General features: G+C 41.8%; 1 protein-coding gene across 1 annotated transcript in view; it reads right to left on the reverse strand.

Annotated features, from left to right (window-relative positions):
- cd2ap (CD2-associated protein) overlaps nt 1-13,495 on the reverse strand; it is an 85,312-nt gene that overhangs the window by 13,439 nt on the left and 58,378 nt on the right. The window contains exons 12-14 of the mRNA XM_080744070.1: nt 12,125-12,187; nt 2,705-2,855; nt 1,046-1,155 (exon numbers count right to left, since the gene is read on the reverse strand). Coding sequence (XP_080600196.1) covers nt 1,046-1,155; nt 2,705-2,855; nt 12,125-12,187 — 324 coding nt within the window. The remainder of the gene's footprint in view (nt 1-1,045; nt 1,156-2,704; nt 2,856-12,124; nt 12,188-13,495) is intronic.

Here is a 13,495-nt window from a genome sequence, read left to right on the forward strand (position 1 = left end):
AGAAACTTCTGCGACCCAGGGGATGAATGAGTGACATCAGAACTTCGGTACTCTACTGGTCGAGCCACCATTGCATACAAAATAAGCATTAAATGGCTAAGTAAATTGGGACTTTGGGACTTTAAAGTTTGTAGCCTAGTTTGGGGCAGGAGTATTGAACTAGTGCTTCCACCTCACACTCCTCCTTCTACTTGATCTTCACAAGTACGCCGATTAGCTTGAATTAAGGCTGACAGCAGTAAACTTCAGGGCCCAATTCCACTTGAGGAATCGATTCAACATGATCAATCGGCCCCTGACAACTCCCTCAAGCGCCAACTCCCACCGATAAAACACACACACACACACACACACACACACACACACACACAGGGGCGTCACACCAAATTCTGGGCCCTGGGTACAAGGACTCACTGCGGGCCCCCCATGAATTTTAACTATTGAAAAATAGCAGATATACAAGCTCACAGCGCGGCACCGAGTGCCGCGCTGCGAGCTTGTATATCTGCTATTTTAGAAAAATCATGAAAATGTGTGCAAGAAACTTATGTTTCCATGTCAGTGGTTTTCAAACTTTTTCATGTGAAGGACCCCCAAGATGATATGAATTTGGCCACGGACCCCCTTCTCAAAATATTTAGTTCCAGGGCACCCCCAGAAGCTAAATTTGAGTAACAAATGTTCGCTTAAAAAAATACATATATTATTCAAAGATGTACACACATTTTCATGACTTTTCAAAAATAGCAGATATACAAGCTCACAGCACGGCTGCGAGCTTGTAGATCTATTTTTCAATAGCTAAAGTTACTAGGGCCCCTCCAACTTGGGCCCTAGTAACTCAGTCCCAGTTTCCCCCCCTTTGTGACACACACACACACACACACACACACACACACACACACACACACACACACACACACACACACACACACACACACACACACACACACACACACACACACACACACACACACACACACACGTTCCCTGCCGGCCATGTGCTGAGTGAATCTGAGCCTTAAAGGCAGCAGGTCATACATACCCATGTCAGGGGCCTTTTCCCCCCAGTCCCCAGACAGGGTTTTGGGTTTAGTGGGTAACGTTGGCTCCACTTCGGACTTCGGTCGCAAGGAAGGCACCTCTCCATTGTGTCTAGAGGAGAGAAAGAAACAGGGACGCAAGCAAGATTACTTAAATGCAGAACTCGGAGGGTTATCGACAGGAAACAGGAACTGTGCTCATTGGGCTGCAATGAACCCTTTTCATAATCGATTAAAGCTGCTATAAGTAGTTTTCTGTAGGGCTGTCACAATTATTACATAATCGTCTAATCGTGATTATTTGACATAATCGCGATTATCTGTCATAATCGTCATAATCGTTTCCATGTTGAAAAATGTTCATACAGTACGTCGCATCGCGACGCGTTGTGAGCTTGTAGATCGGCTATTTCCACTATCAATGTTATTTTTTAAGTATAAAGTTGTCAAATATGTCAGTAATTTCTTTGTATATTTAGGTTATGTGTCATGTCTACCATGTGCAACTTCAACGCCTAAAAGCTAAACAGAAATGTAATTGTCAACGACAATCGCAATCGTAATGTAAAATGTCATAATCGTGACAGCCCTAGATTTCTGCTGACATAAGCAGAAATAGATTAGAATAGATTTTAAAATTATTTTAATTTCATTTAAGGCTCAAAGAGGTCTTGCCCTTGGCTACATCACTGAGCTCTTGCCCCCGTATGACCCTCTTCATGACCTGAGGTCCGCAGGCAAGGGGCTCCTAAATGTCTGTACGGCGAATCATGTTTGTGATCGGGCCTTCGCCGTCCGAGCTCCTAAACTCTGGAATGCTTTACCCGAGAACATTCGCCTTGCTGATTCCCTTGGGCTATTTAAATCACTATTAAAAACCTATTTGTTCCAGAAAGCACACATGTAAATAACCTTTTGTTCTTTTTTGGCAGCTCATTGGTGCATGAACCAGCCGACCAAAAAAAGAAATACATAAAATAAAAGGATAGCTTAACCCAAACAAACATCTTGAAATTGCTAATATAATATGCAACAAAGACTATTACAATTCAAGCATTTAGCAGACATCCTTATCTTAGCAGGTAAAAAGTCACATAATTAGAGTGGCAAGAGAACAATGTAGTGCCTCGAAGAAACTAGATAGCTGGTGTACATTAAACGTACGCACATACGCTTCTCTCTCTAAACAACATGGTATCTAAATAACATTCACTTGAAAGTGAATCACAAGTAATCAGCATAATACATCTAAAGTAAAAAAAAAAAATCATTCACATGTTGATGTGAATGGCATTGTTATTCAGCACTTGTTACAACTTTATCCTTTGGGAAACAATGCCATTGTTTCTATCATGAATGTAATAATACTGCCAGTTCCCAACATAATTGAAAGATGCAGACAATGTAAACAAAGATAATGTGGAATTTAAAAACGAATAGAAGGAAACAGAATTGAACAGCACAAGCCACCCCCAATTTACCATTGACAGTACTTATGGAAATGATGACATTTTCAGCAGCCGATCAACATTTCTGGACAGATGAGACGGCAGAAAACAAAATCCAAGTCATTTCTTTTTTTTTTACATATTTTTTGACAACACATTGTCAGGCACTTTAGCTGGAATTAAATGGTGGGTGTGCAGAGAAGACGGGCTTACTTGAGGCTAGGCGAGGGATTGAGAGGCTTATCGGGTCTCTTAGGAGGAAAGCTGCCCGGTCGACCCTTGCCAGGTGGAGGGACAGGCTTCTTGGGCGGCACCACTGGGGCAGCAGGCTTAGATGGTTTGTGGTCTGGCACAACTTTATCGACTAGAAGAAAGAATAAAGGAAGGGAGGAGACGAGAGGACAAAGGCACTTAATAATAAATAATAGTAACAATTTTATTTGGAGACGCCTTTCAAAACACCCAAGGTTGCCGTACAGTGCATGCATATAGAAAAATACATGACATTCTAAAAAAAACTAAGAACAGGCAAAGGATACTATTAAACTGTTGAAATGTTTTCATTACCCCCCAATGACATGAAAGCTAGCATTTATTTTAGGTTTTATTTAAAGCTTTTTACTGATTAGGTGCTTGGTCTACCTACGTTAGTTTGTCTAGATTGATATTTCTTAAGTCTTAAATCGATTAAAATATTTAATCAGATTAATCGCATGAAAGCCTGAAAGTTTGCACTTTATTTAACTGAAAATAAAGACTTGATTTTGCACAGTTTTGAGTGTGCTGAGGCTCCCTTTAATTTTTTCTTTAGGACAGATTTAAAAATAAATAAGCTTGTATACTTGGCATTTAATCACTCCAGCATCCAGCATCCCTATTCTGGGGAGACATTCACCTAAAATAGCCGATCTACAAGCTCACCACAAGATGCGTTGTGAGCTTGTAGATCGGCTATTTTTGGTGAAGAGAGTCGTGTATGGAAAAATAACTCAAGTACAGTTCAACTCAGCCTGAGTTGCACTCGGTGCAGTGCTGATGAGTTGCACGGTACTTGAGCTTTGTAAACAGTTTGATGCTTTGAGCTTTGTAAAACACTCTGATGGCTCATTGGAGGAGATTTGTGGCACACTAGGCACATGCCAAGTTCCCTGGCTGCTGCGATCTGTTGCGTGCACTGTCGGTGCTGACTTTATTTTTCAATGACGGCGGAGCCGTGGAGGCAGACAAGCACAGCAGACACATTTCATTAGCCTGAAACATGACGGTCGTGTCCGTCCATGCGTCCAGTCTCCAGTGAGCCCAACTGTGGTTTGTCTGCTGCAAAACCTCCGCCGATTTGTCTGTCTGACTGTCTTGTTGTAGTAGCCCTCTACTGAAGCCGCATCTCGCACTGGTGTCAGTGCTGCTGGTGCTGCTGCTCAGTGCATTCGCTTCCTGACTCCCTAAACCAGGGGTTTTCAAACTTTTTTGACTCAGGGCACACCTGTAAATAACTTTTTCATCCACGGCACCCCTGAATTACACTGTTAATTTTTAGAATCTTACATCCTATTGGAGAAATCTCTGTTTCCATCAGAACTGACTCAAAATAACTTTATACTTGACGTTTAACCACTTGAACTATTCTGGGGGTAAGTCTCATCAAAAACAGCCGATCTACAAGCTCACAACGCGTCACGTTCAGTACAAAGTACAGTGCAAATCAGGTCTGATGAATTCCAAATATTATCAAATTATCTCGCGGCACCCCTGGACTGGCATCACGGCACCCCAGGGTGCCCCGTTACCCACTTTAAAAACCCCTGCCCTAAACTACAGAGTGAGTGCACCGAGGCTCGCGCGTTAAAAGGATTTTGCGTTAACTCGTTTGTAAGAGCCATTTGAGCCTCATTTCTTATTCTGATGACATCACTGAAGGGGAGGGCATTGTCAAGGCCAAATTGCCTGGGTAGCCTATTTAAGTGAGTCTGTAACAAGCAACAGGTGTTGTCTGATGAGAGAGGAAACAGTTTTCGACTGTGTCTCACAAGTGCTGGACTGGTCTTTAGCCTAAATGTCGACTGTTTGTTTGTTTATATACGTATTTACTGTATGCAAAGTATAGGGCTTTGAGCAGAAATAAATATAAGAATCTATGAACTCACGTCAACGTTTGGGACTTCAGTTATTGAGAGCACACGTCAAACTTACCCAGCCATCAGCAACCAGTAGTGCTCCAGGTATTGGACCTGGGCCCTACACGTTAATAACACGTTAACTTTGAGAGGCTTAATAAATAATATGCCTTTCAAAACACTCAAGGTTGCCGTAGAGTGTGTGCATATACTGTAGGGGGGGAAAAAAACATGACATTCTAAAAACACTTGATCATTGATCATGTTGAATCGATTCCTCAAGTGGAATTGGGCCCTGAAGTTTAGTGCTGTCAGCCTTAATTCTTAATAAAAACAGGCAAAGGATACTTTGCCATTTGCCTGATAACTTGTTACTTATATCACGTTCCTTTATTAACACATATGGTGCCAACCCCGAGTTTCCCGAGTTTGTATTGGTACCAACGCTGTGCCAACACCGAGTTTCCCGAGTTTGGGCCGTTTTTGAAAAAAAAAAAAAAAAAAAAAAAAAAAACATTTTTTTTTTCAAAAATGTTTTTTGGACCTCCAGAAATGTGTTGGGCATGATCGCGACCGCGAAATTGCATGTTTAACCCCCATACCAACCCATTCTTTCAAACATGGCAGCCATGTTTGTTTACATCTGAAAAAAACATAATGGCTGATAAATCATGAATGCCTGAACGGATTTCCAAGCGGATATTTTTGTTTGAAAGCTGTGAACAGTGGGCACACACGTGGTGCATCATCTAGGCATGGGCGTGCACGATCCGTGCACTATGAATTACATGGAAGTCTATGGAGACCATGGCATCAAGGGACATTGAAGAGAAAAAATCACGGCAACAAAAAAGTTAAACTGTTGAAATGTCTGCATTGTGAAGATTTTAACACCTGGCAGAAAGCTACTCATACAGGAAATTTAAGAAATGTTAAATATACAAGTCATACAAAAATGTTGTTTGTGGAAAACGGAGTAGAGCCATTGACCTAAAAATTTGCACCATCAACGAACCCTTGTCACTCACGCACACATCTCAAGAGTAGGGACTGTACCGGTAACTGTATAATCTCCCTCGCACACAGAATAGAAAACCCTAACACAACAGAACGATTAATGCAGGATTAGCAAGAAAGCTTTGTCCTGTACCTTCCCCTGTCTCCCTCTCCAAATAACAATAGACTATACTCTGTATATTGTATAACAGCAACAACAACTATGGCGATGTCTCATTTTCAACTGCTTATGATAAATGAGCTATTTAAAAAAGTAGAGTGACAAATACATAATCTTATCTATTCAGATGCATTTCATACATGCACACACACTTTGTATTTGGTACTCGGTATTGGAATTATGTCATTTCAACACAATAAATTGAGAATACAAGCTTTATGTATACATAGAAACAGTAGGGATACATTCACGAATGGCAAAGTTTAAGCGGCTTATGAACACATCATGCTGGGTAATCTTAATTTCAACACAAGGCACAATGAACTCAAACCTCAGTGGGATGTTTGCATTATAGTGTTGCATTGCCAAACAGTCTTACTGCACTAATTTTTGAATGTGATGTCCCACAATTTCAAGTGTGAGCTAAAATATTAGCTTCATATTAAAGCCTCACTATGTAACATTTTTTAAGGAATACAATGTATTTTTGTTCAATCTGTTTGGTAAAGCACACGCGCGCGCGCACACACACACACACACACACACACACACACACACACACACACACACACACACACACACACACACACACACACACACACACACACACACACACACACACACACACACACACACACACACACACACACACACACACACTTAGATTGTGTCAAAGGTCACACCTAGACAGAGGATTTGACATTTTGAGCAAAAAGGCCGGCTCTATTAGCTCCATGGTAAAAGTGCAGCACTTCAGGTTCAAGTCTGGGTTAGCAGAGGAAAGTTACATAGTGCTGCTCAAGGTTCACATGGCCATTTTAAAGGGAATTTCTTTTGTCTGTTATCAGATTTGCTCTTTCACCCAAAATCTGCGTTACACTTGCTGACTACCGGTATGTTTGTGATTTGAACCCATTAAGAAAGCTCTTATTTTCACCACAAAGTTCACCACTTGATACACTTCAGGGGTGGGGGGGTCACAGCCTGAAACGGTTGAGAACCACTTTTCTTTTTTTTCTTTTCTTTTTTTTTGTAACCCATTTTCACCCAGTGCCAATTGCCTATGTAATCCTGGGCTCTGCTCTCCCTCTGCCGCGCCTGGGGAAACAACGGACTGACCTCATGCTTTCTTCTATGCATGAGGAGTCCAAGTTGCTTCTTTTCACCTGACAATGGGGATTTCCCTAGTTTGGACTTAGCACGTGGAAGGAACACGTTATTCCAACCAGTTCCTTTCCCCTCCATCAGGCGCCCCGGCTGGCCAGGGGGAGGCATTATTGAGACCAGGATTACTTGCATGTTTTTGTGAGGGTATCAACCCTAGGAGACACGGGGAGAACATGCAAACTCCACACAGAAAGGCCCTATCGCCAACCCCACCTAGGGTGTGGGCGCTGATGACGCGGAGGGAGGAACACGCAGCCAGTGCCCACAGCGAGAACCACTTTTCTAACACAGAAGTCATCGTGATGGTCAGTGGTTGCAACGGACAGAAAGAGGTGGTATAAAAGCTGCGAATGATAATATCTGTGCTTTTGCAGCGGCGTTCAGCACTTCACGTTCAATCAATCGACCCATTCCCCCCCCCCCCCTCCTCCCCTCCTCAGAGGGAAAAGGTCAGCTCTGAGAACGTGCAAGACGGATGCCGTCTTCCTGGGCAACAGGAGGTCCTTCTTCCGCTTGCCTTAACCCGTTTAGAGCGGGAACAACTTTTTAACCATTATTTTATGCTTTAACTATTGAAAAATAGCAGATATACAAGCTCACAGCGCGCTGCGAGCTTGTAGATCTGCTATTTTTGAGAGAAAAAAATCTGAAAATGTGTGCAAGTCTTTGAATATCTTTGACCCGATTCTATAAATGGCTTCTAAGTTCTTCTTCTAGAATTATACGTATTTGGCCCTGACCTCCATCTCAAAATATCATCATGTATCAGGGACCCACCAGAAGCAAATATTTGAGTTACAAAATATGATGTATTGAAAGATTTGCAAACATTTTCAAAAAGATGTGGTGGTACTCGGTGCCGCGCTGCGAGCTTGTATATCTGCTATTTTTTAATAGTTAAAGCATAAAATAATGGATGGATAAAGTAATAATGCGTTCCTGGGATAAATGGGTTAACCCAGGGATCCAAAAGCAGACACAGAGGCCCGGAGAAAAGTGGGCGTGCAGCTTCAAGACGGGACTGTCACTGCTCATAAGCGCCGACCCGGAAGACGTCTATTCAGCTCGATTCAAATGCCACCGCAAAGTTCTTTATTGCTCCAAGGATCCAGGAAACATCTATATAATACAGGGACTTCCCTGTCTGACTGTGGGCTAGTACGCAAATGTGTTGTGTGACGTGGCCGTGGAGGAAAAGGCGTTTGGTGGAAAATGCTGCCACTGGCAACAACGCATAAAAAAATTAAAAAAAACGTTTCACATTCACATAAGAGGATGTTTTCTCGCTCACTGCTACATCTAGGTTGTGGTACACTTATGTTAATTAAAACATCAGACTCTCTCTGTCATTGTCCTTCCTATGAAGGACAATGGCAGAGCTCACCCCGTATATTATGAGCCAGAGTGTGGCAGGGCATATTTAGAATAGATTATCCGCTGAGATCTACTGAGCGCTGCCTTTAACCCATTTAGGACTAGAATTATTGAATGCTTTAACCAGAGAAAAATAGCAGATATACAAGCTCACAGCGCGGCACCGAGTGCCGCGCTGCGAGCTTGTAGATCTGCCATTTTTTTAAAAGTCGTGAAAAATGTGTGCAAATCTTTGAATATATGTATTTTCAAAGCGAACATTTGTAACTAAATATTTTGAGATGGGCGTCCATGGCCAAATAAATATCATTTTGGGGGTCCTTCAAATGAAAGGTTTGAGAACCACTGACATAGTAGTCTCTCAAGAACAGACTAACTGAACTCCATTTAAGTGAAAAGGACCTTTTCTTTGACGATGGCTGGCCAGATTGCTGACACAGAAACACAGGTTTTTCAAAAAGTCTTAGAAGGATTCAAAAGACACTTATAGAATCGGGTCAAAATTCTAATTTTCAAGATTTTTTAAAAATAGCAGATCTACAAGCTCGCAGCGCGGCACTCGGTGCTTGTATATCTGCTATTTTTCAATAGTTAAAGCATAAAATAACGATACTCAATATAGTGTACCCGTTCTGAATGGGTTAACATCCAAGCATCTTTGCTCAGTCAATGGATGCTGCCATGGCTTAGCGCGGTCTATAAAACGTAAGCTTGCGAAAATCCATAGCATTATTCAAATTACTCCTGGAAATAAGTTCATACAGAGAGACTATGATTTGCCCGTTTTATCAGGTCTTAGTGTGTCCGTCTGTCTGCACACTCATGCACAGTGGTTCTCAAATGGGGGTATGTGTACCCCTAGGGGTACGCGGAGGTACTGCAGGGGGTACTCAGAAAATGCCCCCCAAAAAAATAAAATAGAAGTAGGCCTATAAATCACTGTTATGTTTAATGATGATACTTGGAGAAACGTGTTGTGAGCCTAGTTGCTAAACAAAATTATGGTACCAGGCAACTGGGATGTGTTTGAATGATGTTTGAATGTAAGTTATTGACATGAGAACTGGACTGAAATGTTATGGCCACAGTGCTGAAAGTAAATCTGTTCAGGAGGCACCGTTTGAAACTCTCAATCTATTATTTGTGATGGTTTTAATTGCAGTTTTATAAGGAAAACGTTTTTTTGTCAGGTAAAGGGTGTACTTGGATTCAAAAATCTGGGAAAGGGGGTACTCAAGCCAAAAAAGATTGAGAAACACTGCTCTAGCAGACAGTGATACTGTAAGACAATTACTTCTTATATAGATGGCAATGTGTTTATATGTAGGCTTGTTAATAATATACAGTATGGTTCAGTTGAAGTACCACATGGTTCACTTGAGGTAAACGCAATCTACTTGATAATTTGCATACAATCATTTTGTATTTATTTTGGAGTATAGTCAACTGTTGCATACTACAATCAAATAGAAAAGACCAATTAAAAATAGCCATCTAGCCATATAAATCAAATCAATAATCAAATTGAGAATCATGACGAATCAAGAATGTCATGACCACTAGAATCAAAATGTAATTGTGATTAATTACTTTTCCCATCCCTAGTTCATATAAATATTTAATTATGCATAGCACGTTACATATTACAGTAATTACAGATAACAGTTATCACCCCTGATATGCTGATATGGCTCATCACCCACTCAATCACCTCACCCAAGGTATCGTATTCGTGCTTAATTATACTTTTTAAGCCGTGTCTGGAGCTTAGAAGCAAGATGGATAGCTCAGAGACTGATTTCATTAGAACGAACATATATTTAGTTTGTTTCAGTCAGCCATTGGGGAACCCAGTGTTTTTCTTGTGCCAAAGTCTGTGTTCACATTACAAGAAAATGTATTCTCAACTGAGAGCCTTGCCACTGTTGGTAAATCGGGCTGTACGTCGGCTTTAACCCATTCAGGCCGGGTACACATTTTAGTGTATGGGAGGGGCTTACAGTATGTATCAACATATTTGTTTTTGTAGGCTAATTTCTGATTTGGGCCTAACTATAGGTTAGGCCTAAAAGGGTTAAGAGCGTGTGTGTGTGTGTGTGTGTGTGTGTGTGTGTGTGTGTGTGTGTGTGTGTGTGTGTGTGTGTGTGTGTGTGTGTGTGTGTGTGTGTGTGTGTGTGTGTGTGTGTGCGCGCGCGCGTGCGTGCGTGCGTGCGCGCGTGCGTGCGTGCGTGCGCTTCGGCCAAAACCTCCTCATTTCCTGAAAAATTAACATTTTGGAGTTAGCTGGTTTCTACCAGAGGTTTTAGGCTTGGTTTAGACACATTGAATTACTCTCTTTTCACTGACAATGAAAGGACAGAAGTTTAAATAGTGTGCATTAAATAGTGTGCATTAAATAGTGTGCATTAAGTGTTAGTAACTCATGTAGTCTCTGTGTATCCTCATGAGTTTCGAGTGAATGAGGCCCATACCATATACAGTATGTAGGCCTACAACGTTCAATAGATTCAAATTAAATATTGGGGGGATATGGCATACATTCGAAATATCACATGGACTGTAAATCTTGATTTACTTACCATATTTGCATAATATGTAAGAAACGTGGTTCACATCAGTCTACACTCCTAAGCTCGCTTTCATGAAAACCCCTGCACAGAAGCAGCAGTCATGGCTGTCTGATCAAAAACACTCTGAAGTCAAAACCACGGCTCTTTTTCATGTCGCCCTTATCATTAGTTCGCAGCCAGCTACCACAGCATGCAAACTTAAAAATGCGACTTCAAACTACATTTATGCTGTTCTCTACAGATAGAAGTGTTGATTACGACTATGTATCCATTATACACACTGTAAATCAGTCCGAATGTCGGCCACAGGGTACAGCTGATGGATTATGGAGACATGATCTATAGACATGCTGCTCCGCCTATCCCTTACTCTATATACACCACTCTGCCTTCAGGTTTATCACCAGAGGTAGTTACGGCACCCAGGCACCCACCACTGTATCCTTTAAAACAGGGGTCTTCAACAGGGGGCTATTTTTCGGCAAATGGGTTTAGTGTAGAGGGGAAAAAGAGCAGACTAAGTGTGAGTGAAAGGTCAAGTATTGACGGTTCAAGTGGTTAAATATCTGAAAACACAAATTGACATGAATCCAAAATACTACACTGATGATTGTGCAGTCAAACGATGAAGCTATATGGAATCTATGAAAAGGTTGTGGGGGTCCCTGCTTCATCTCTCTCTCAACTAAGGGGTACTTGGCCTGAAAACGTTGAAGACCCTTGCGTTAAGACAAGGTCGGGTGGTCCTCGGGATCTCACCATGCCCATTCCACTGACTGGCTTACAGTTTGCAATGAATTTGGAAAGACCACTCTTAGCTTCTCTGCCCCGACACAGGCAAAACGACCTGCAATCCACATGATACCACGTAGGCCAACAGTCAGTCCAGAAGGAATCCACAATCTAAAGAATTCAAATTCTTCAAGCCAACATTGACATCAAAGCGGGGCACCTTGAAGTACAGGGAACCCCGTAAGCCCTGCAAATCTTTATATTTGCCCGGATTCACACTAACTCTACCGTGAGCAAGGAAAAGCAATGATGTAAATTGGCGGATTAGAGAGATAATTATGCAGGCAGGGAGTCTGGAAGAACAGAGGAACGGGTGAAGAACTAAGGGATGGGGGGAAAAGAGGTAGAGAAGGTGGTAAAGAGAATGCAGAAGAGAGGGAAAAGGCCAGAGGAGGTAGAGGGAAGGAATGATAGTGTAAGGAAGAAGAAAAAAAGTTACCTTTATCCTCTTGCCTGGCAAGATGAGGTTTCTTGTCAGCACTGGGGACCTCTGGCTTGATGGCTGAGAAACGAAACATGGTTCACAATCAATGATGCTGTCTGTCTAACCTCTGTGATCAAAGTATGAAAGAAGATCTGTGTGTGCGGTAGCACACACACACACACCTACAGCATCTCAGTATGCATAACACACAGCCTTAAAAGGACATGTGCATACAGACGTTATCCATATTCACTTGTATAGCATTCCCTTTCAAGACACAAACATGCATGCAACCACCGATTTCCGATTCTCAAATGCACAGACAATTCACGCTGGATCAAACACACACAAAGGTGTATCTGTTCGCGCGCGACACACACACACACACACACACACACACACACACACACACACACACACACACACACACACACACACACACACACACACACACACACACACACACACACACACACACACACACACACACACACACACACACACACACACACACACACACAAAGGATGTGGAAGCACACTTTTGCAGGGTTTCCTGTGCAGAGGAGTAAAGGGCTTTGCACACAGACGCAAAACAATGATATTCGGCTGCGGCTGTGCGTTTTTTTCCCGATCGAACCCAGTTCGATTTGTGCGTCTTGACGCATGCGGTAAAAACTCATTGACTCCTTTTATGACTCCTTTTCGGATCCGCAGTTTGGATTCCGCACAGCCTTGCACACCAAATCCAATGCGTTTTAATCATCACGGAAAGAAACGCAATGGTCCTGTGTGCAAAGCCCTAAAGAGTGAGCTAAATCCTTGCACCAAACTTTATTAATTAACTGTGTTCTGAACAGATGTTGGCCGTTGATTATTAAAATCTGTGTACACTAGGACAAACCTGCAGCAACCAGCAATATGAATATGTCTTTGCTACTTCAGATCACTTAAAACAAAGAGGACCAAAATCTCACTTTTGCTAAAGATTGCGCTGCATACCGTTATCTGCCCTAGATACCTCATTTAGCAGTAGAGCAGTATTCAGAGCACCTGCAGACTCTGCACCTGTAGTTCCTGTGGTTTCACACATTCTGTATGCACAGTACTGATTACATGACTATATACAGTGACGGGGCAAAGCATTACATAAGTAGCACATTGTATAATACCATTACTTTCATGATTAACAAATTAATATAATGCATTACTTTGGCAAATTATGTCATATTAATTCATGCACAGTGATGCAGTTTCAATCAGGTTGTATTTTTTTTAGACTGCAAAGAAAGTTATTTGTCAACCCTATTATATGCAAAAAAAAAGTTAATTCCTTTTGGGAATGTAGACGTTGATCTGTTTGACATTCATGTTTGATATTATAATGTA

The sequence above is a fragment of the Nannobrachium achirus genome (assembly GCF_963921795.1).
Source record: "Nannobrachium achirus genome assembly, chromosome: 16".
Lineage (NCBI taxonomy): Eukaryota > Metazoa > Chordata > Actinopteri > Myctophiformes > Myctophidae > Nannobrachium > Nannobrachium achirus.